The sequence below is a fragment of the Aplidium turbinatum genome, chromosome 1 (genome assembly GCF_918807975.1).
Source record: "Aplidium turbinatum chromosome 1, kaAplTurb1.1, whole genome shotgun sequence".
Lineage (NCBI taxonomy): Eukaryota > Metazoa > Chordata > Ascidiacea > Aplousobranchia > Polyclinidae > Aplidium > Aplidium turbinatum.
In genome coordinates, this window is record NC_137472.1 from 19,979,786 (window position 1) to 20,002,311 (window position 22,526).

General features: G+C 37.7%; 1 protein-coding gene and 1 pseudogene across 1 annotated transcript; both read left to right on the top strand.

Annotated features, from left to right (window-relative positions):
• The first annotated feature begins 2,942 nt into the window (after positions 1-2,942).
• On the top strand, positions 2,943-20,740 carry LOC145769233 (TGF-beta receptor type-1-like). The gene is made up of 11 exons (XM_082580817.1): positions 2,943-3,021; positions 4,924-5,101; positions 6,228-6,284; positions 6,686-6,826; positions 7,889-8,003; positions 8,733-8,893; positions 9,267-9,434; positions 13,701-13,857; positions 16,441-16,565; positions 16,853-16,983; positions 17,275-20,740. The coding sequence occupies exons 1-11, from the start codon at positions 2,998-3,000 to the stop codon at positions 17,398-17,400; spliced, it is 1,383 nt and encodes a 460-aa protein (XP_082436943.1). The 5' UTR covers positions 2,943-2,997; the 3' UTR covers positions 17,401-20,740.
• A 1,638-nt stretch (positions 20,741-22,378) lies between these two features.
• Positions 22,379-22,472, top strand: LOC145784801 (U6 spliceosomal RNA; annotated as a pseudogene).
• Positions 22,473-22,526: the final 54 nt, after the last annotated feature.

Consider the following 22,526-nt stretch of genomic DNA (forward strand, 5'->3'; position numbering starts at 1 on the left):
ATAAATGGAATATTTCCAGTTGCGATCAGCAGCGCTGTAAGTCTTGTTTGCAATTCCCGACATTTATTTTAACAAAGTGTTAATCCGAAGTGCTAATTTACATCGGCTGGCAATATTGTCGGTTTTATGTCGATTCAATGTTGTCAGTTGAGAAATGTTCGAGCTGTAGGTTAGTGACTTCACACCCTCAATGGTGACATCATAACTGGGTACTTTTTTTCGGTCATTAATCGATTTTTTAGCAAAATGTCGGAAACAAATATAGTCAATTCGGTCAAAATGTCCGAAAAAATATATAGTCAATTCGGTGCAATAAAAGATGTCTGCGGCCGGGTATTGCAAGGTTGAGTTTCGCTGATGAACATTGAAGAAACGTTTGTCTGTTCTAACTTTTCTCAGATAAAACACGACAACGTTTTTCAGCAAAACTTAATGTTGTAGCTAGTCAGGAAGTGCAAATTTTGGTTTGTATCAGCTACTTGAAAGGAAATATTTTCATCAGAAAAAATGACCGAAATAAATAAAAAGTGACCGAATTTTTTCAAGTCATTTTCGGACAAATGACCGAAAAGTCTCAGCGAAAGAAAAAAACAGCATCATAACGGAATAAATGGTCAAGTTTTATGAAAGGCGGTACGCAGTTGAAACAATCTACTGAGCTGCGAGAAGTTGCAACAATTTACTATCGTTAGATGGTCCGGCAATAGCATGTGACAATCCCGATAAAACAGTTGTTGCGTGGTACAATGATTCTATTGCAGGACGCCACCCAGATTGGTAGGCCACGATGGCTGCCGGAAAAAAAACACGAGTTTTAAGGCCTGATAAGGCAATCAAGGCCAGGCTAGAAGAATAGCTAATCCTTTGTCTTGATTGGGATTACGAGAATGAGGGTGGAGAAACTAAAAGGATTTCTTTTCTTTGAATTTGGTTTCTAAAATTTGGTAAATTGGCTAACTTAGGATGCAACCTTATTAACCACAAAACGAAACTGCAGCTGGCTTTAGGCTAGTCTAATTCGTAATCTTCCTATGGTTCTACTTAACTTCACACATTCTTAAACCAATTTTATAATTTTGGTATCAAAAAGACGGCAATTAAATTTTCTTTACAATCTTGTCAAATTTGACATGTATCCAGGCCCTAAGCTTGTGTGGACTACTTTTTAAAATGTGGGCCTGGAGAGCAAACAATTTGTTGCCTACTTTCGAAAGCGCGGGGAAACTTTTTTTGAGAGTGAGTGTAGCAAGCGCAGACAGAGCGAAAAAGGTCGCTTCGCACGTCACAGAATTGGATCATTGCGCTGTCAATTTACATTAGGCTAATATTCTAACAACTTAACTGTGATATATCCGCTTCTACAAATAATTGTTAGCTTTCTCTCTTGTTGCCGACCCCCTTTGATTTTTTCTAGTTGCGCCGCTGGATAAAACGTTTGTGAATAATACCGTATGTTCTTGCTTTGTAGGTTAAATGTTTAACAATCAGAGAACCACAATAGTGCAGTGAGCCTATGCAATGCACTGATACAACTATGGGTGTATCGTTATTATCTGATTATTTGTGATCTTGAAGTTCTGTGGTTCCTATTAAAGAACAATCTCGATTTCATTTATGGGTGTTGACATAAATAATTTTGTTATGTTTAAAAGTGTTATTATTCTGATGTGATTAGAGTAGTGGTTTTCAACACATGGGCCATGAAGGGTTTCATTTGGGTTGGAAACCTTTGCTTACAGCGAAACCAAGCAACGCAAGTTTACAAGACTATGTAAGCCATTACGGCAATGAAAAAGCTAAGGCAATTTTGAGACACTTCCAAGAGGGTTTAGAAACACTGGCTTAGTTCACTTGGCCAGGATGGTTTCATATCTGACAGGGTTTGCTTGCCAGGGAATATTTCTATCCAGGCTGTTCTTTTGAGGAATGCTCTAAATATATTTTAATGGATAAAACTGTAGTAACGTTCTGGTTTTTTTTTTTTCGCTGAGACTTTTCGGTCATTTGTCCGAAATGACTTAAAAAATTCGGTCATTTTTTCTAATGAAAATATTCCCTTTCAAGTAGCTGATACAAACCAAAATTTGCACTTCTTGACTAGCTACAACATTAAGTTTTGCTGAAAAACGTTGTTTTTTTCAGACATTTTGACCGAATTGACTATATATTTTTTCGGACATTTTGACCAAATTGACCATATTTTTTTGGACATTTTGCTAAAAAATTGGTCAATGACCGATAAATGACCGAAAAAAAGCCATGTAACGTTTACGGTTTAGTTTAATTTTAACATATGGCACATATTATTGCGGAATAGCCCGTTGCGGTGAGTCTGATCCCTATTCGGTAACTTTTTCAATTTTTTTTTTTAAATTCTCGGGTACCGTAGCCTGATTATCGTTGCCGTTTTAGGGTTAGAGGTTAGAAACTCACCGAATCGGACTCGCCGAATAATAGCAGACCCTTATTATTGGATGATTCATATCTTGACTCCTGAGCAATACTAGTGTGGAGCAGTCGGCCCTTGATCATTTGCGGCTTTAACTATTCACATTTTTGTCTGATTCTAGCATTACAATTATGACTCATTTTAAGACATTTTGAAGCCCAATAATTGAAATTTAAAAACACTTTTAATTATATCACAAATTTGTCCAAAATGTATCTAAAATGTTAAGGATGATAGCTTCTGGTGTAGGAAGCATTAAAGAGAATAACAGTTTAACTTATAAAGCATTCTGAGAATGGTTTCGACTATTCGTATTTTAAAGTTGTTCATCTTAACGCTTGCTTGTTAACTCCGTGAATACAAATGGTGTGCTGTGTAAATTTTTTTATTGTTTTTAAAAATACTTCAATGTTATTTTATACATGTAACCTATGTACTTTGATGTGTTTTGTTTAGGCATAACCTGTCATTGTAGTGAAAATGGAAAGCTCAGTCCATTTTGCAGAGGTTCATATAAGTGCACTACAAAAGGAGGATTTTGTTATGTTATGAGAGAAATAATTGGTGAAGTTGTAAGTACCGATACTGATATAGTTTAATGATTTAATTTAACAATTTTTTTACCTTAACTGGTAAAATTTTTACATTCTAATTTGCAAATATCAATATTATTTTGAGCAAATGATTAACTTTGTAATGCTTAAATGTGAAATACAAAGCATGTTTCAAAGATCACTCCACTTTGCAGTCCTAGTTTAGACTGTTTCTGTTTTTACGTGTTTGTCACAAAATTTAACAAAACAGATATGTGTGGTTTGTTTTTACATGTACAAATTAACTGGGAGAGTTTTATAATGTGATACTTTAGCAGTGTCGGTTGCAGTGTCAGAAGCATAATCAAAAAGTGTCATGCAAAATCTTAACTGGCGCAAACTAACCTGACAGCGAAACTCGTCAGTTTTATATTAATTCCATGTCTGCAGACGTTGAATCAATGTGAAAATGACGGATTTTTGTCTGTGTATATATGTATAGAAACAATTTGATTCACAAACTTTGCTCACCAAAGCTAAAGGCTATCATGAGCGGAATGGCCCGTTTCGGTGAGTCCGTTTCGGTGAGTCCGTTTCTGTGAGTCTGATCCTTATTCGGTGATTTTTTCAAATTTTTTTTTAAAATTATCGGGTACCGTAGCCCAATTATCATTGCTGTTTTAGGGGTTAGAGGTTAGGAACTCACCGAATAGTAGCAGACCTATCATGAGAATATTGTCTGGGAGTTACGCACAAAACTTAGCCTACTGGTTTGAAAACTTGCATTTGAAGCTAAGAAGAATTGTTGAGTAAACTCACCTCTCTAAATAAGATTGATTGATGGTTAAAATCTTTGTAAATTAGACTCAGTTTGCAGGAGTAAAACAGAATGATTGCAACAAGAATCAATATCTGCTGAAACTTCCGTAAAAGGTAAAAACCTCTACAAAATGACAGATGCTGCTGATCAGTAATTTTTTTACGTAACAGCTCCAAAATCTCATTGTATGTCTCATGCATTGAAAATTTTACTGCAACCAGATACACTTGAGATTGTTTTGGCCCCATAATTGCACAAAAAAAACAAATATATATATATAGGCTACAGTATACAGTAGTCTCCGCTTATGAAGCCCACATCGGGGCCAGACATTTTTTGGCTTATTAAGCAGATGATTCCCTGCCACTTCTATACATTCAGTAATTCCGGACTTGGCCAAATTGGACTTCATAAGCTCGGAGCCAGGGACCACTATATATGTAATATATATGTATATAATATATATATCATACAGGGTGATCAAATCAAGTGTAGACAAATATTTATTGAAATAACAGTACATTCAAAAAAAGGAAAAAAATTACGCAATACACATATATAAAAAAAAACAACACAAAGAAAAGTACAAATAAATAAAATGCACTCTTATTTTTAAATATATCCTCCATTTGCCTTAACTAAACGCCTTAGTCTGTTGTACACTTAACTGCATGAGGCATGTATGGTGTCTGATGATATTTGCCAATCGTTGCGCAAATGCACGCTGCACAGTCTTATTCGACTGTGTTGTAGTACACAAAATGCTTTTACTACGCTATTGTATGGCATTTCTACATCTAAAAAGAAAAACGTCTGAAAATTAAAAGATGAAATTTTATGTTGTCTCTGTACATACTGTTAAAATTTGAGATCCTATTAACGATAATTGGCAAAGTTACATGACTGTATAAGTGTATAATGATGTCAAATTTTTTGAAACACTCTGTACAGTGTACATTACAATGTATCTGGCAAAACAGAAACGATGTGGATTTATGTGAGTTTCACACACCTCAATGTTCGTATCCACTATCCAGCATGAAGACATTTTCAGAATTACGTAGATGGACTACCATCTCGGTGAACAGCACCTGTCAAACTTGCATTTTTTTTGTTTACAGACTCGAATTTCTTATGGGTGCTTGTCCGAAAAGTTTGCATTTCCTGAAGGACGACCATTTATATGTGAGCGTACCAACCAAACTAAGCATGCAATAAAGTGTTGTTTCGAAGACAACTGTAACCTGGATTTAAATCCCCCAACCATCAAGACTCCTCGATTAATTTATCCTCAAGGAGGTATGGTCAGATGAATTTTATGATAAATTACTTTAATAAAGTTTTCTTTTCTTGTTCTTCATGCTACACCACCATGATTAACTTCGTTTTTTTTTTTTACTGACATCTTTCGTTTACATGTCTGATTGTCTGCCCTAACGTTTCAATTTTCTGCAATGGAGCATTTTTACATGGCAATTTTTGAGCTCGGCAGCAGTAGGCCATTTGTTAATTTATAGGTGTGAAGATTTTCCTCGCTAGCGGCTAATTTGCCTCTTCAGTCGAGTTTATGATTTCCGTCGTGCTCTGTTGGACACAAAATGATTTTGTTAATTCAGAAAGAGAGATGAAACGTTTCGAAGCCATTTTGTTTTCAATTTACCCAATAGATGAAAGCTATTTTCTATTAGGAGTCGAGAACATAGATTGCTCAACCAAAGATGATGTGATTAGTATTTTGACACTTTATTATCATAATACTGCTTTGTAAAGCAACGAATTCTGCGATGGATACAGCATTATATAAAAACACGCATTATTATTATATATATGATCCACTTGATCCAGTGCCAGGTACCTTATCGGTGTTCATACTGTTGGAGTGTTCAACTTAAACATCGGTTGATTGACGTTTGAGTTACGGTACGCAACAAACTTCTAATGTTGCAATCAATTTTAGTTGAATTGATTTGTATGTGCTGGATATGCCTTGATTTAGGAAAAAGACTGCTTCCAGATTTAACAATAAATACAATAAATACTGTAACTAGGGCCAGCTAAGGCCGATGAAATTACACATTTTCCTGTTTGTGGTTGCGTTGCCCAATCTTTGTTGAACAGTAATGTCATCGCGATAATAATGCATGAACTGAAAATGTCACTGTGTACGTGATTGTAACAAAAGTCAAATAAAAACCCCCATTACTGATGCATAAATTACCTGTTGATGACCAAATGTCAAGAACTATTCTAATACATGCAAACGCATGTATTTTTCTACAATACGCACTGTCAGGTGGTCGGACCACCCCGCAAGTACATTTCAGCTACTGCCCAAGTCAGCAAATGAAATTTTCATCTAGCATCGGACTTGCTTGGTCATCACAGCTTTCAGATCAAAGTCAAATCATTTTGTTTTACTTTTCAGCGTCTGGCACCCAAGACAAACGTGTGTCAAGCAATAAGTTGGCTATTATTTTGGGATGTAAGTTTATAAATACTTCTTTTTTGTTTTGTTAAGAAAGGATCTAACAAAGTTGATCGTTGTGTGGTAGCTCAGTGTTGGATTTGGAAGCTTGGGCGTTTAGAAATCTTAAATACATTATTTTGACTTTAATTGAATTTAGTTATTTGATTTGAAGACGAAACCAATGCTCGGACACGAGTTGGAGCCGACGACGAGTTATTTACAGCAACGTGATATAATGAATTTAATGCTTAAGCATTGGTGCGAAGATTTCAGTCTCAACTCTTGCTACCGTCTTGCTAAGTCTACCCAGCCAGAAAAATTTGTCATTTTGCATCGCTTTGTCGTTGCCAGACTTAAAAACGATCTGTCAATGGCAAATTTTTCCTGCTGTACTCAAACCACCCTTTCCTCACAAGGTGGTGGAGCAGCGATGCTTCTGGTATCCATTGCGATCGGAGTTGTTATTTTAAAACAAAGACGAATACGGAAATGCCGCCTCGATGGACTCCACACCGCCACTGACACCACACCAAACACAGGAGCAATACCTATTTCAGGTATGTATAGGCGGTGAGATAGTGCAGCGCGTAAGGCGCTCGCGTTCCAATTGTGCAATCCTGGTTCGACTACCGCCTTATGCTGGTTGTTGACAAACACCGCTCACCTCTACCCAGTGTGTAATAAATTGGGTGGGCGTAGTTGCTGAAGGAAAGGTGGCCCCGAGAGAAAGGAATTGGCCACCCTACTCACTTTTTTTTCAGGACTACTTTACTTTTCTGGCCACTTTTTTTCAAAAAACCCAAAAACTGGCCACTTTTTTTCAAAAACGTAAAAAACCCAGTGCATTATATTTTTCCAATTTTTATCCGAAAATTGAAAAAATGAACCAAAGTACTACAAGATACTTAAAACAAACTTCAAATTTAAGGACAATTTTAAGGACTTAAGGATGTGATTGTGAAGGAAATTTCCAAGGATAAATCGAAAACACAGTGGATATTTCTGCACACAAAAATTGAGTAATGCCACTTTGTGCTACACTAAAACTCATTTATGCAAGAAGGCCTCATAGTTAAACAGCCCTAGTGCATTATTTTATTGAGTTATGCCAGCATGTACTGTGAGTGAGAGACGCTTCATTGGTAAAAGTAGTATTTGAGGTGAAATAAGCATTAAGCATGAATATACCTTTTTTACATCTTTTTTAAATAAAAACCCAATAAAACCCCCCAAAAAAACGGGTTTTAAAAAAAAAACATGCGGGTTGGGCTTTTTTAAAAAAACCCGGGTTTTTCTCAACCCTGGAAGACTTAGTACAATGAGAACCTTATCTTCTCATCCCCCGATGCTTAGATTCAAGTATGGGACCCGATTCCTGCGTTGTCACAACGACAGGCACCATGGGAAGTTGTCTAGCTTAGTATTACTTACAATTTCTTAGTGTTTGGTCATCTTGGCTTGTCTAGCTTGTTAACATTGAACACAATGGTGGGCTTTAAAACAAAAAAACTTCTTGCCTTAGAATGCGTTAAGTTGCCAAAGCATACTGACTTCGCATTAAGTTTACTTATCTACTATTATACAGAGCAATTTATGTTTTCAACTGTTTCAAATTATAGACTTGGAAGAGAATGGCCAGTGGTCCACCAGCGGTTCTGGTGCGGGGTTGCCTCTGCTTGTGCACAGAACTATTGCCAGGCAAATCCAACTGCAAGATGTGATTGGCAAAGGAAGGTATGAAATAAAAATTTTTTATTTCATCAGATGACGTAGACACATGTTAGCTAGTACAGTACTGTAGTGACAAGCCTTGTGCATCCAACCGACTGAAACTTTTTGTTCAAGAATTCATCAATAAAGTTATTTTCTTCAGCCGTTTTTTGTGCATTGTATTGATTTTGACAACATGTATATTTTTATCTACCAATCAAAAAATATTTCACCATGAAGTAAACAAGAATCATATCCGTTCACAATGCACGGGCAATTTGTGACTCATTCCCGAAACGCGTATTGCTATGACATTGACAGTAAGAACGTCTCGCCTTTCGTAAAAAAGCATTCAATCACTGCATGGCATTTGCTGTTTCTGTATGTGTGTTTGATTTTTTTCACAAGTTTAAATCACTAGAGTTCAGACTTTATTCTATAACGTTATTGGTTTGACTGTCACATGAAAAATTAAACCCACTTAGATTTACAGAACTTGTTTATAAGTTAGTTTAAATTGTTTTGTGTGTTTTTGTGCGTGAATTTCTTTCGCATTTTCTTCTTCACACAGGTGATGAACTCTTTCCTTGATATTGTGTTTAGTACCATTTATTCTTTTCATGTAGGTGTATCGTTTTGGTGTCTTTTTCTAAAAGGAAGTGTTTCTAAAAAAAAAGTGGTGGTGCGTTTGCAGATGAATTATTATTATCATTGTTATCTAATAATCTTCAAATGTAACTCTTTACACCGCAGATACGGCGAAGTATACAGAGGCAAGTGGAGAGGAGAAGATGTTGCTGTGAAGAAGTTTGTCACCAGAGAAGAACAATCGTGGTTCAGAGAAGCAGAAATATATCAAACCATGATGCTGCGACATGACAATATACTCGGCTTCATAGCCGCTGATAATAAAGGTGGGATGGTTTTCGAATGCTGCTTGCTTCCTTCTAATTTTCCTTCACTTATTCAGCTTTGTAGTTACTAATGCTATGCATTTTCGCATGTTTCTGTGTTTTTGATCGTGCAAGAGTTGCATAATTTTTGTTGGAGTAACTCAAAAACGAAAATAGAACAACCTGCGCCAACGGAAAAGAGTGAGACATGCTAGACTTTGCCAATTGCCTTTCAAATATGGAAACCAAGCCCTTGCGAAGAAAATTATTGCAAATACTTGTCAGTTTATCTTGCAGCAGCAACGCATGGATTGAACAAACTTCCCTTCACGATGTTAATTTATTATAATTTCAATTGTTCGTTTGTGATTGAACACGAAGGTTTCATTCACAGACGTCGGCACCTGGACAGAGCTGTGGCTCATATCGGAATATCACGAGAATGGCTCGCTCTTCGATTATCTTGGCGAAACAAAAGTTGATATTGCGTCCATGTTGAAACTATCAGCTTCCATAGCGAACGGGTTGGCCCACCTACACATGGAGATCGTTGGAACGCAAGGTTTGTTCATGCCGACCTGATGCGCGCAGCAAGTTAATTTCTTTTTCAACTTTGTTTTCAGCTGTTTTGTTTGGCAAGAAACAACTAAATTTTACAACGCCGCGCTAAGAAACTGATTAAAACTATGTGAATAAGAATAGGATGTAACAGTTTGGACGATTTTTCTTCGCTGATCCTAGCTGGCAACGTAATCGGTGTCAGACAAACAGGAAATCTTAAATTTTCAAGCTGAGGTTCAACTCTTCACACAGCATATTACTTCAGAGTGCATGCATTTATTCTTTTAAGAATAAATTGTGTACTGGCTTGGTAATACGATTGTTTTTGTCAAGTGTGCTTGGATCTGGTACTTATGCAGGCTTCAATATTTCTACCGTAGATTGGTCTAATTGGGACAAATTTATCATTTCCGTTATTTTGTCCAGATCAATCCAGAATGTTAATGCGTCTTGGTGTAAGGTATAGTGGGTTTCATTGCGCTTGATAACCGATCAGTTTTTTAGCCTAATCCTACGAGGAACAACATCACATGAAAAGTTACACCTCAAGCTTGTTGTGTCTTGCCTGTCTTTGGTACAAGAAAGCAAACTCTCTCCTGAAACTATATTAAATATTAAATGTATTAGTTTATTCATTTCTAGTTTGACCTATCTTTACTATGTGCGGTCGTTGGATTTTTGGAATCAACTATCCACTATTCCATTCAGCGAACAATTCTATGTTACATTGTTTCGACTCCTACAGGAGTAGAATACATTGTTTCGACTTGAAGTAACGTAAAAAAGAACTGGTTTAAGTTTTTGGCGGTCGATTGTAGCATCGAATAGACAGCGATAGACACGTGTTTCGCCCATGAGGCTGGGCTCATCAGTATCGCACCGTATTCTTGCCACTTGGTCTGGTTAGCGAAGCGCAACTGCTGCTCGCTGTGCTAGTGAGTAATCAGCCTTGTGCTGATAGCCGGGAAGAACGCCTTTCTTCACAAAGAACTGGTTTATTGACTGAGATTGAGCTTGCACGATGTTGTTGACCGTTGGTGGTAGATGCCATACGCTTGCAACTTGTGACCATCATTGGCTATTTTTATACGGTGCCATTCATTTGTGCGAGGTGGTGACGTATGATGTTTCTCCAAAAAAAGACGTGACTGAAGTTTGCGACAGCATTTGCTACTGTCATGACTGTAATTTGGTCTTTACTTGGCAAGATCAAAATTGGTTCTCCCACGTTTTTTTTTTTGACGTATGGAGACGTTTAATCAAAGAAAAACGACGGTACTTTTACAAAGCCGTTTCTTGCTGATCAAAGCTTGTAGTGAATGTCGAATAATGAATGAAATTATTCAGATTATGAGTGATATTAGCATATGGGCTAGACCCCGCCTTGGAAGAAAAATCAGTTAATTTATCAACTAAATCCGCTGGCCACGACGTTTAAACAAAGTGTAAATGGCGTTATTAACATATGTTTTTAATTGCTCTATCACAGCTTACAAATTCAATCCGTTTCACATTGATTTATTTCCTGCAAAAGTTGATTGAACTTAAAGAAACGTTCTTTATTCGATGTTGTTGTTCATCTCTTTTTGACCTGCAAGATAATTTAGCTTTCTGAAGAGAAGCATCGATTAACATATTCCTTTCGAATTTTCCTAGAAACTAGTTTAATTAATTACTCGTTGTATTGATTACATTCATCTTAATTAACCGAAGTGTATTTATACACAGATAAGTTTTGATCATTCACAGTGTGTGCAATAATTCAAAAAAGGTCGTGGACATAAAATCGATTTTTCTTTTTTTAATTTGCCAGGATATGTTGGATGTGGTGAAACGTTGCTTTTGGTGTCTTCTGAAACATTAATGTGGTATCTGTTCGATGGTTCTAAAAAAAAAGAATCTGAATTAAAATTTTCTTATGTTGCAAACGTTTTCCATTTCCTTGTTATTAATCGAAGATCCGGGAAATGATCCACAAACGTGACTCGCGTTCCAGCTAATTACGTTCGTGACATGATGTTTTCCGTCAAAATTTTCTCTGTTTTCCTATGAGTTGAGTATGACGCTTCTTGGACAAAATTGTGATTTGGGGGTTGCCTAAGGACGGCCATGTTTGGTGGACCATTAAAAACAACTGTTTTGTTTAGTAGTACAAGTAAATTTATTTTCACGTTATTCAATTTAATCTGACACAGCTAATTAATTGATGTTGAAATATTGTGAAATATTTTTTCACCACACCACTAAATAGTTTTGGTCAAGCCCGTTTGGAAATGCATGAAGTTGACAGGTTTCCAATCACTTCAATTGCTTTTGAGCTTCAAAGTTCAACGAAACTTGAAACTACTGCAAGTGCAGTGGTGACGCACTGTACGACATGATTAGTTGAGGAAGTGGAGTGAAAATTGATCTTTCAATGTAATTAAGTTGTGCGCTCGCCCATATAGACTACAAAGGCGTTCATCATATGCGCGTGGATAGCCGTTATTTGGGAAACATATTGCAGTTCTACGAATCGGTTTTTATTGAACAGTTGGCGTCAATTAAGTTTTTGTTGTAAGCAAATTTCGCCAGTTCAAGAACTGAGTTTTAGAAACAAAATGTATGCGACTTAACTTAAAGGCTTTTTTTTGACATTAAAGTGACAACTAATGACGTTGATCCAAGTATTTTTGTATATCGGAATCTGGTGACGTGGACAATAAACATGGATTTGTTCTTTTGTTTCGTCGTGGCCTACATACGAAAATAAAAACGCGTCAAAGTTGTGCTACAGTACTTTTGCTCAGGCTTGCCAGTGTTCTATACTAAAATATTCTATTTCGTTTTGATACGAAATTCTGTGCCTTGATTGCGCTTGGTAACTATTTAGAGAGGTGAAGATGTTTGCTTGGAAGACACATAGCATAGCACAGAACATTTTATTTTTACTTCTAGTTCTAAGTATCAAAAGCTGTCTTATGCTTTTTCATAACACTGGCACATGAAGACAGGATTAAAAGGGCAAGCAGGGATATGTAATATGTATGGATGATTGGTTTAATTCCATAACATGCCTTGGCCATCGATCTGCCCACTCTGCTGTGTTGAGAAAACCCATACCTTTGCAACTTGTGCTTTTGCCTACAAATAATTTTATGATATTTTTTAGAAATTGACTATTTCTTCGTTTCGATTTGTTTAGTTTCAGCAATCGTGTTATTTCATACATTGAACTTATCTCTATAGTGTGACTTCTGCTAGCATGTGAAGCCAAGACATTGTTCTTGATATATATATTTGTCTCATTTCATGCGAGTGCCGCTTTTTGTTTTAATTCAAAGATTGCATTTTGATATCTGCCATTTTTTTCAAACCTGACCGCCAGTTCAATATTTTTTTTGTTATTTGACATCGTTTCAACGTTTGGTGACGTTGCCAGTTGACACACCCACCCAGTGAATCAGCCTTTCAGACATTGAATTAATGCAAAAGACCAATTCACTGGTGGTCTCTAGCTAACGGAAAGTTTTGAAGGGAAACTTTTGTGATATCACAGTGCGTTGAATATTGCGAACAGCATCAGACGTAGACAAGGACAGGATTGTAAATATGCAAAGATTTATGACATATCAAGCAAGAAGGGTTAGTTAATAGCATCACCATATCATGTGTGCGCCTCCGAACCATGTTGCTAAGCGATTAGTTCAAACCTCAACATGTCGTGTATGCCTCGCCACACTGTCATGCAGCGTTTTATGAAAGCTTGTATTACTACAGGTTGCCAACCTTCACATTTTCGAGAAGTTTGGTTTGACATCAAACATCAAACTGATTCAGATATACAACAAAAATGACTATAAATATTTTTCAATTGTGAAACAAAACGAACTTTCTGTTGTTATCCTCTGATTTATGTTGCAAGTTTCGCGGAAAGTATAAAGGTTGCCATGCCTGTGATTTAAAAAAGACACAATGTAAACCTCGTGATGTTAGTTTTTATTTGTTGGCTTATGTCTGTGTGTACTGTGTATTTTATAAACCGTATTGATCTTGGTTGAAAAATCGTGCTACTATCCAACCAGCAATAGTTTTCAAATCCGTGCAAAAAGGCAACTTTTACCTGGTAGACAAAGCTCATTGCGTCACATTCCAGCACACACTTGACAGCGAATTTTTGGTAAAAATGCTGCGTGTTTAATTTCAGTACACTTTTTCGCCAGCTTGATGAAATAACGTCTGCTCAACCTATCCTCTGTAATTGACCGGTAGCCATGTTGTCCACCAGGTAAACCTCCAATAGCTCATCGGGACTTGAAGTCGAAGAATATTCTTGTGAAGAAGAATGGCGAGTGTGCCATCGCCGACCTGGGACTCGCCGTGCGTCACGATTCGACGACTGACACAATCGACATTCCGCTCAACAACAGAGTTGGCACTAAACGGTTAGTCTTTTTATTTCTTTTCCTTTTGCCCGTACTTTTTTGTTATGTATAGTTAAAATTTAGTTAAATTTTAGTTTATTTAAACCTGAGTTTGAATTGTTTTTAAAATGAGATAAGCAAACTAGAAGATAGCAAATGGGCCAGCACCTAGCTATTGGAATGATATTAGCCTGTACCATCAGTATTGTTTGTGACGTCCGAAAGATGCTGACAGTGTGTCGAAGGCCTAACTTTGTGTGTCGGTTATTAAGTTGCACTACAGCATCTGTCTATTAATATTAACTTATATGACTTATGCTCAAGTGGTTTTGTAACCGTGCTGGCAACAAACTTGTACTTTTCTACTCAATTTTAAGCGTTTCATGTTTCCTTCTGTCACTTCTTCTCGCGCTCAATGTGGGCCAGACTATCTCGACGTTGGCACATACAATGACTGTTGACGCTTTATAAAAAGAAACTGTGCCATGCGCCACGTTATGGTGTCTGGAACTGGAAGGATCGTTTTGGGCTGCAAACTCCAACTGTGTTTGAATTAGGGTGCACACAGCTGGACTTTTATTTTTTGTGACTTTGATTCAAAATAACTTTAGACAGTTCATGAAAAAAACTCCGCAGAAAGCCACTCAAAATGTCTTCACTGAGTTTGATTGCGCATATCCAGCAGTTACTTTTGCAAGCGCTTCAGTTGGCAAGATCTCTTTCTTTTCTACATTGATAAAATATTTGTAGACCTTCAGCCTGTGTAAAATAACGATCAGTAACGCTTACTGCGATGTGGGAAAAGATTTAAGCTCTCGCTAAAGAACTCCAGCGGAAAAATCTCTCAGTCATCAAATATATAAGTCTTAAAAATTTTGATTTCTTGAGAAAATGGATTTGCTGGCTAGGTTGTCATGTGCCTAGAGTGCATGATGGTTGTAATGCCAGCAGCGATTTGATGTTTTGGTACGTCAAGCGGATATGACATCATCTGCACTGCTTTAAACTTTTGGTGGCTTTGTGCATGTAAAAAGCACAGTTTGTACAATTTTATTTGACAAATTTGAGTATTGTTTTGTTTTGGACCTTTGTAAAATAGGTCTAAGCTGCTAAAAGTGGTCAAACATAAAAACATTTCGTGTTATAATGGTAGTGGTGCGCATGCCATAAGTCTAATTCTCACAGTCGACTTTTTGTTGTTGTGCTGTGTAATCAACTAATTGGTTGCGTTGCGACAATAAGTCACCTCCTGCAGATTACAATGCTGTGAGTTCTGAAGTATATAGGTTAATCTTGATATTTGTGTAGTGATCATGCAAGATTAAAATTTTCTCTCAATTACGTGTCAACCTCTTTTTGTTGTGAAAATATCAGGAAAAAATTTGCTGCTTTCAAGAAAGTATTTGCTTGATTCGTCGTGTATCGGACACTTGAAATGTTTGTTCGCACTTTCTTGTAACTTTTAGCAACATGTTTCTCACAAAGTCGACTTTTTCACGTTGACGAACGTTGAGTTTACATAGAGTTTATGTTAGTTTTGATTCATTTTGAAAGACTTGTCATTCCATATTTGGGAATGTTTGCGATCGGAAATTTCACTGTTTGCTGTCAAAGTGCAGCGTTTGATTCTCAAAAACTGTGTTGAATTTAGTTTTTTTTTTTCAACCTAAAACTAATATATTTTCAGAGTATTCAACATTGGTCGTTTGCTCTAGTCCGGGGGCAACTTTTCAAAAGGTACCATTAAAAATCCCCTTTGAGCAACAAAGGAAAACGTAAATCCTAGTTAAATTAAGTCATCGATTCGCATCTGCTGACTTGGCACAGAGGGTTAGGACGATGGTAGTCATTTCATTGACGTGGGTCTGATTTCCACCACTGTTATTGCTCTTTTTTCTTCTGTAATTACCAAACAAAGTTCAAAGGGGATTTTTTAATGGCACCTTTTGGAAAGTTGCGTCCTGGACCATCTAAGGCTAAGCTGTATATTTTTACGTCACTCAACATTTACAATACGTACTAACTTGAACTTCAATTTGTGATGTTTAGTTACTATATATATAATAAATCTTAAAAACACACCGTTAATTAACGTCCTTCAAGCACATTCTCGATCTCGAATATGAAATTCTCGAATAGGATTACACCGGGCTCCATCCACCGAATGGAAGTTATAAATTCCGCCAGTTGATTATATCGTTGATTTTGCAAGACCCATCCACCAACTAATCCCTTGTTATATTGTTTCTGCGTCTGGTGTCGGCTGCGTAGCCGAGTGGTGAGAGCCATGGTTCGTAAAGGAGCCGGTTTGACACCGCAGCTTGTGGTATGTCTTTGGCAAGAGAGTTAAAGGCATGCCGTCGATTGCGGAGTGGCGTCTCTTTCTAACCCTTGATTTCTCATGGTTATGAACAGTATGCTGGCTATGCTGGTCTAGAGAGAAATGCCTATGGTCCTCCTGAGGGCTATGGCGTACTGGAATGAACTGCGTCTGGTGAAGTTAAAACTAAACAAGAAAGTTTACTAGCCGGAGATTTAACGGAGTCAACTGGTCTGAGGCTTGGTGGGTTGCTCGTAACAATGTTCATCTTCAACTTCCAACAGATACATGGCTCCCGAAGTCCTGGACGATTCCCTCAACATCCTCCATTTTGATTCGTTTAAAAGAGCTGACATCTACTCCCTCGGCCTCGTCTACTGGGAGATTGCTCGCCGTTGTAATGTCGGTGGTAAGTACAACCTTGTTTTAATGTAGGATCGACGTTGTATTCCATACATTTTGTATGGTTTATGTTATTAGTTGACTCCATCATATTCATCATCCATGGATGGTTCTAGTCTCGACCTGAGTGTATGAACAGTGCATTTCACAGGCAGACCCCCATTCAGTAGGTAGGATAAATTGCAAGTGCAGTAGTGGTTGACTGAGAATTCGTACGTTGTTGGTCGGGTCTGCGTCAGCTGCTCAAAGTCTCTGCCTTTTGTAGTGACCACTGACAAGTTAATCTATCAACAGGCCAAGACTTGGAGTATCGGCTTCCTTACTATGATTGCGTTCCTGATGATCCCTCAGTTGAAGAAATGAAAATTGTGGTTTGTGATGACAAACGTCGACCCTTGATGGAAGAAAAGTGGCTCAAATATGAAGTGAGTTTATAATTTCGAAGTTATCGTCGTGTGAAAGTTGGCCTGTTAATGTGAGTATGCAACTCACGAGTGCTCCCACGATGGTGTCAATTCGTAGTTATCGACATACAACTTTCAGTTTGTTTACGTGACAGAGGTGCCGACCTGTTTGAAAGTTAATACTCTGATGGAATTTACTCATTATCACCTCATGGTCATAATGTGGATTGCAATCCGTCATTCCAAGCGATGTTGCGTCACAACTGTAAGGTATCCTAGCCTGGTAGCTCCTTTAACCAGTTGATGTTGCAGAGCATGAACGGGATGTGGAAGCTGATGCAAGGATGCTGGTATGAGAACGGGAGCGCTCGCCTCACTGCTCTCAGAGTGAAAAAGTCCATCCTCAAACTCCAAGAAGAGGAAGGCATCAAAGCATGAACATGATCTTCATGATGTCCACAAACCAATATTTGTGTGGTGAAGACCTTGATGTGGCTTCAGCTCATCCTTCTATGGGTGACTGTGTACTTCAAAGTCTCATTGCATCCAGCAAGTGATTATGTCAAGTAAAAATGTCTTGAATCTTTCCAGTGGTTTTTCTCAACTAGGCAACTGAAACTGTTGATTAGAAGTTTCCAAAACTAATGATTAATTAATTGTCAGAGAGAATAATCAGAAATTTTTATTGTGTCATTTCTTCACACACGCCATATCCAATTATCCATGTAACGAATTAGAATTTTAACACATGAAAATGCGTCTTAAAGATTCCTTACTTTTATCCCACAACAATGGACACTAGTTGGGAATGTGCCAGTTTTCTCGGTGCTAACATTTTTGTTACATGAAAACTTTATGTTGATTTATTGTTTTGAAACGTTGTATTTGCATGTTTTGCCTCTCGCTTCCTGCTACTGCTGCTTAACCGATGGTTCAGAAAGTAATCTGCACCAGCAAATGTATTTTTGCCTTGCGACAGCAGAGGAGACATATCATTACCCAATGAAAGATGTGAATCTGTATGATTTGGTGTTTATCCGAAGTGTCGTTCAGTGGCATGCAAGTTGGGGTTGCAATAGAATAGAATGAACCACTCACTCTCTCGCAGTGATGCTGTGTTCTTTTTATGGGAAGTTTGTTTTCGATCTTGTATTTTATTGTTATTTTGTTTTATTTTTGAAGTTCATTTTTCAGCGTGTTGTATTTGGTGTTGAGAGCTAACAAGTGCTTCAATTCGACATGTTGCTTTCAACGAAAGTCCATACTGAGTAGTATGATTATTTGAATGGTTTGTCCAATATTAGTGTCGTCTTTCAAGACCAGCATGAGATATTTACTTTTGCCGTTTTAAGTTAATGACACCATTGAATTATCATTAGATTTCCGTTATTTTATTTAGTATAGCCATGGCCACCTGAAGTTGCGGCCTGATTTGTCACATTTTGCAGATTTTTATTGCCCCTACTTTTACTGTCTGACAGCTGTTTTTTAAGATTTTTTTTTCAATTTTTCTGACTCGTTATGATGTAAAAGCTTTTTGTTGCCCTAAAAGGCGAGTTGAGGAGGAAAGCAGCAAGGTGGGCTTGACAAGAGAGGACGCGTTGGACAGAGGCAGAGTGTGAAGGCGATTGTGGTACTTGGAGGTGAATCTGCCCCCCCCCCTTCGTCTGGCCCCCCTTAACGGAAACATCACCGGATTAAAACTGGTCTACTATTGAGGAAGCAAAATGTTTAATCAGTTAGCGAGCAGCTGACAGTCTGACTGAAATTTTCTGAATGAAATTGTTTTTATTCAAGCGTGGTGATGTTTATACCCAATTTGTCATCTAGAAAAGACAGTAAACAGACTTAAAACATTATTTTTAGAAGATTTTATTCAGGCAGTTACCAAAATTTGGCAAAACCCGAAAATGTTTACAGAATGTGACAAATCAAGCCATATCTCTAGGTAGCCATGGTTTAGCACAATGTAAACTACTTTCTACCTTGCCTGCGCTGGTACTAGCGTGGCCATTCTAAAAACAGACTATTCATTTTCAAGACAGTTATGATTTTCAGTTTGTACTATCGTGGTAGCCGTGTCGGTGATTTTTATCAGTATTTTAGTGTAATCATATTATTTTTCAGAAACTTAATTTTGTTGCATTGGAGATCATGTACCAACCTCAGGGACTGTTACATCTGACACCTTTTGAATTGCGACACATTTCTATGTTAATACCAATGCGTTGTATTCCCGTTGATTCTATTTGAATAAGCTTAACTGAAGATGATCTAGCTTTTTGCTGATCGAAATCGATATTTAGCTATATATGATTGAACTGACTCGTGTGAGAATAAATTTCTTTGCATCGCTGCGTTTATGATTCCTAATCAACATAAAAGTGCCATACTGTACCATTCGTGGCTACACCTTAACAGTCAGAGCAATTTTTGGAAGTCTGCTGTGGCCGAGATGGCTTTTGCCATGGTTTCGTTAACAAGAGAAGGCACTCACAGATATTCATTTTTGGTGTAGAAATCGCTTTTTTCAGATTGACGGCTTATCAGTTTTCCAAAGTATTACTTGCGTATTGTGTACCGCCTCTTTTTGTTTACCAATTGTCTGACCGTAGTAGTTTTGTTTTTCCGTAATCGTGTGACTTTTACTTCCAAGTTTCGTTTGGTTTCTCAAAGCATTTAACTCAACTCACGTTTGACATTTGAGGGTGATGCTACCCGCAGTCGCTAACTTTCAGTCAGCTTGTCAAGTAAATGAATCCCTTGGTGTGGAATTGTTTGCAACAACAACTGAAAACCAAGCATCATTTCAGGCAAATGTTGTAATATCATGTTTTTGAGTGATGTGAAGGTGTTGGCTTTTTGTGAATGATCACTTGTTTGTAATGGTCAGCGTTCAGGGGGATGCCATGTTTTCCTTTACTTTCGTATTACCGAGTGAATGAAATATAAATAGCTTTTGATGATCTTTTTTTTAATGACACTTGCGTAATAATTGGCGCGTTTTCGATCCTTACAATGACTGTTTAATTTGATCCAAGAAAAATTATTATTGATGTTTCTGAAAGAAAAAAAACCCTGTGTGTATCACAAACTGTGTGAGTTGGACGTACGGAAAGAAAAGCGTTGTTTCCATGACTGCTGTGCTAATCAACCAACCAACTAATTTCTGAACATTCTCATTTTCTGGCTTGCAACAAATCAAACATGGCTGCCAGGTTCAACTGCAACAAATTGTAAGGTTAAACTTTTTTATTTCTGCATAGTCTTGAAATCTTTTGAGGCGAGTTGATTTGCAGCTCTTCTTTTATAATTCTATAAGCAACAGCCATCAAGAAAGCAGGAAATATCTCTCTGATGCCCAAGTTACTGTAGAGTGCACATCAAGTGGTGAAAATAAGATCAATCGATTTGTTTTGGTAAATTTGTATTTCGTTGTTGGTGATCACTATCTACAGGAGTTGTTAGCTAGAAAAGATGTATTGCCATATATGGTCAGTCAGTGTCGCCGCTTAGATTGTGGAATTTTGTTAATTTAACCACAAACTTTCACCATTGGTTTTAGTGGAACGCAAACAAGTTGAATGTGTTGGGTTCCTTCAAGTGTTGTTATTCACTCCCATCTGTGGCGTGCATGATTCATTCGTGAGATGTTTTAAGTTTTTTTTCATATTGGTTTGCTTGAGCAATGTTGTTTCCATTTTTACGTCAAGTATACGTTGCAAATGTGATTTCCGTCATTATTTTTAACAACCTGTTGCATCAAACCATTGTTGCATCATATTTGTGTGTTGTTGTTGAATGCTACAGATGGAACTCCAAGAAAGTTAGTAGGTTTCCTGGTCATACCTTGCATGATAACGACCAGCGTGACTCAAATCATGTTGAACAGTTTTGACCGAAATAGAATTATTCAGATATTGTACGACGCATGGTTAGAAATAATTTCAACAGCAGTGTTAGAATCGAATTAGGTTAAAAAAGTTAAAAAGAATCGGCCACCCGATTTAGTGGGGACAAAAAAGAATTATGATGATGATGTTGTTAGAATCAGTTAATTATGATTCTTAGCGATAGAGATAACAATTATTATCACAATGCGCTTTCGTAGCCTACTGTACAAAGCTTGTCAACCCTGCGGAGTCGAGAGAAATAAAAGTTACCTCTTTTAATGGAGAATGACTCCCGACTCAATGTGTGATCGTGACTTAGACAATCAGACGATAAAGTTCACCCAGTGGCGGATCCATGAGGGAGCGATTGTCCTCTCCCCCCCTAAAACACAGCAAAGTAACATTGTTTTCGTTGTATTTGCAAGGTCGGATTAATGTAAACCTACACATCACTGTGTTTTGTAGAAATCACTTTTCCCTATGACTAGATGTACCAACTGCCTGAGGTCCAATCCTCACCACCTGCCCCCTTGGCCCTTCCTGTGAAGAAGAAAAAACAAAACACTACAAACAATGCTCTTATCTAGCTCCGACACTGGTGTGACAAGCTATGAACAGGACGGTTCTGGACCCTAGCACTTCAGCTGTCTTGGTGTTCGCGGCTCTTGGCATACGAGCTCCACAAATTTGTCCCTTTGAGTATACAGTATTAATAGCCTATCGTTCCCAGCACTAGAAGTTCTTCTTCATAGGAACCTTCTTCGCCACTCCAAGGATCGAGGGGCTCTGCCTTTTACCACTCTTGAGCAGTGGCGGCAACTCGGTCTAGATGTTTGGGCAGTTATCGAGCAGCCACTGAATTGATTCGTCATCCAGTTCACTCAGACCACACACACCATTTGGCACATGGTAGATGGGGCAGTTGCAAATGACGTGGTCTACGGTTTGTTCTTTCTTGCCACACCTATAGATCGCGGATGGAGCCATCCCCCATTTGTGCATGTTGGAGCGGAATAGTTTGACGCCAGTGCGTATGCAGTTGAGTTGCACCCAGGCCTTCCTTGGCAAACGCATTTCGGTTGAGTGGAGCCAGTGTCGGAGATAAAACTTTGGAGTCTTCAGGAGTCTTTCTACTCTGAGCTTTATTGGTGGTCCACCCAGGTAGCCGCACTGATGGGTTGATCTTCGTCAACAGGTAGCTTCACGGACGTTTGCTTCACGTGTCCAATTGATATAAAAATTTTTAATAGAGCTGGATCAATAAGTTTCAAATAATAGATTACTAAAATATGGAAATAAATTTTGAACTGTTCAAATTACTTGATGGAATATTAGTGTCATAGAAGCTCAATCACGTCTCGACTTACCACAGTCAATAAGACTTGCGCAGTGCGCACATTTATGTTCAAGAAAGGATTACATCAAACAATATGTACGCTAGACGGTGCTACATAGTCATAAAATCGATTAGTACATAAGTACTAAAATTGAAGGTGTTGTAGGCTTAAAAAAAGAAAAAAAAAATATATATATACTAAAATTGAAACAATATAGAGAAGATTAGCATGGCCCCTGCGCAAGGATGACACGCAAAATCGTGAAGCGTTCCATAAAAAAAATATATATATATATAAAAAAAAAAAATTGGCCAGTCGCTCTCATTGCGCACAA

Coding starts and splice junctions, on each gene's coding strand:
- LOC145769233 (XM_082580817.1), top strand. CDS start 2,998: ATGAGAGAAATAATTGGTGAAGTT. Junction 6,285..6,685: donor GTTGGCTATTATTTTGGGAT/GTAAGTTTATAA, acceptor TTTCCTCACAAG/GTGGTGGAGCAGCGATGCTT. Junction 13,858..16,440: donor AACAGAGTTGGCACTAAACG/GTTAGTCTTTTT, acceptor AACTTCCAACAG/ATACATGGCTCCCGAAGTCC.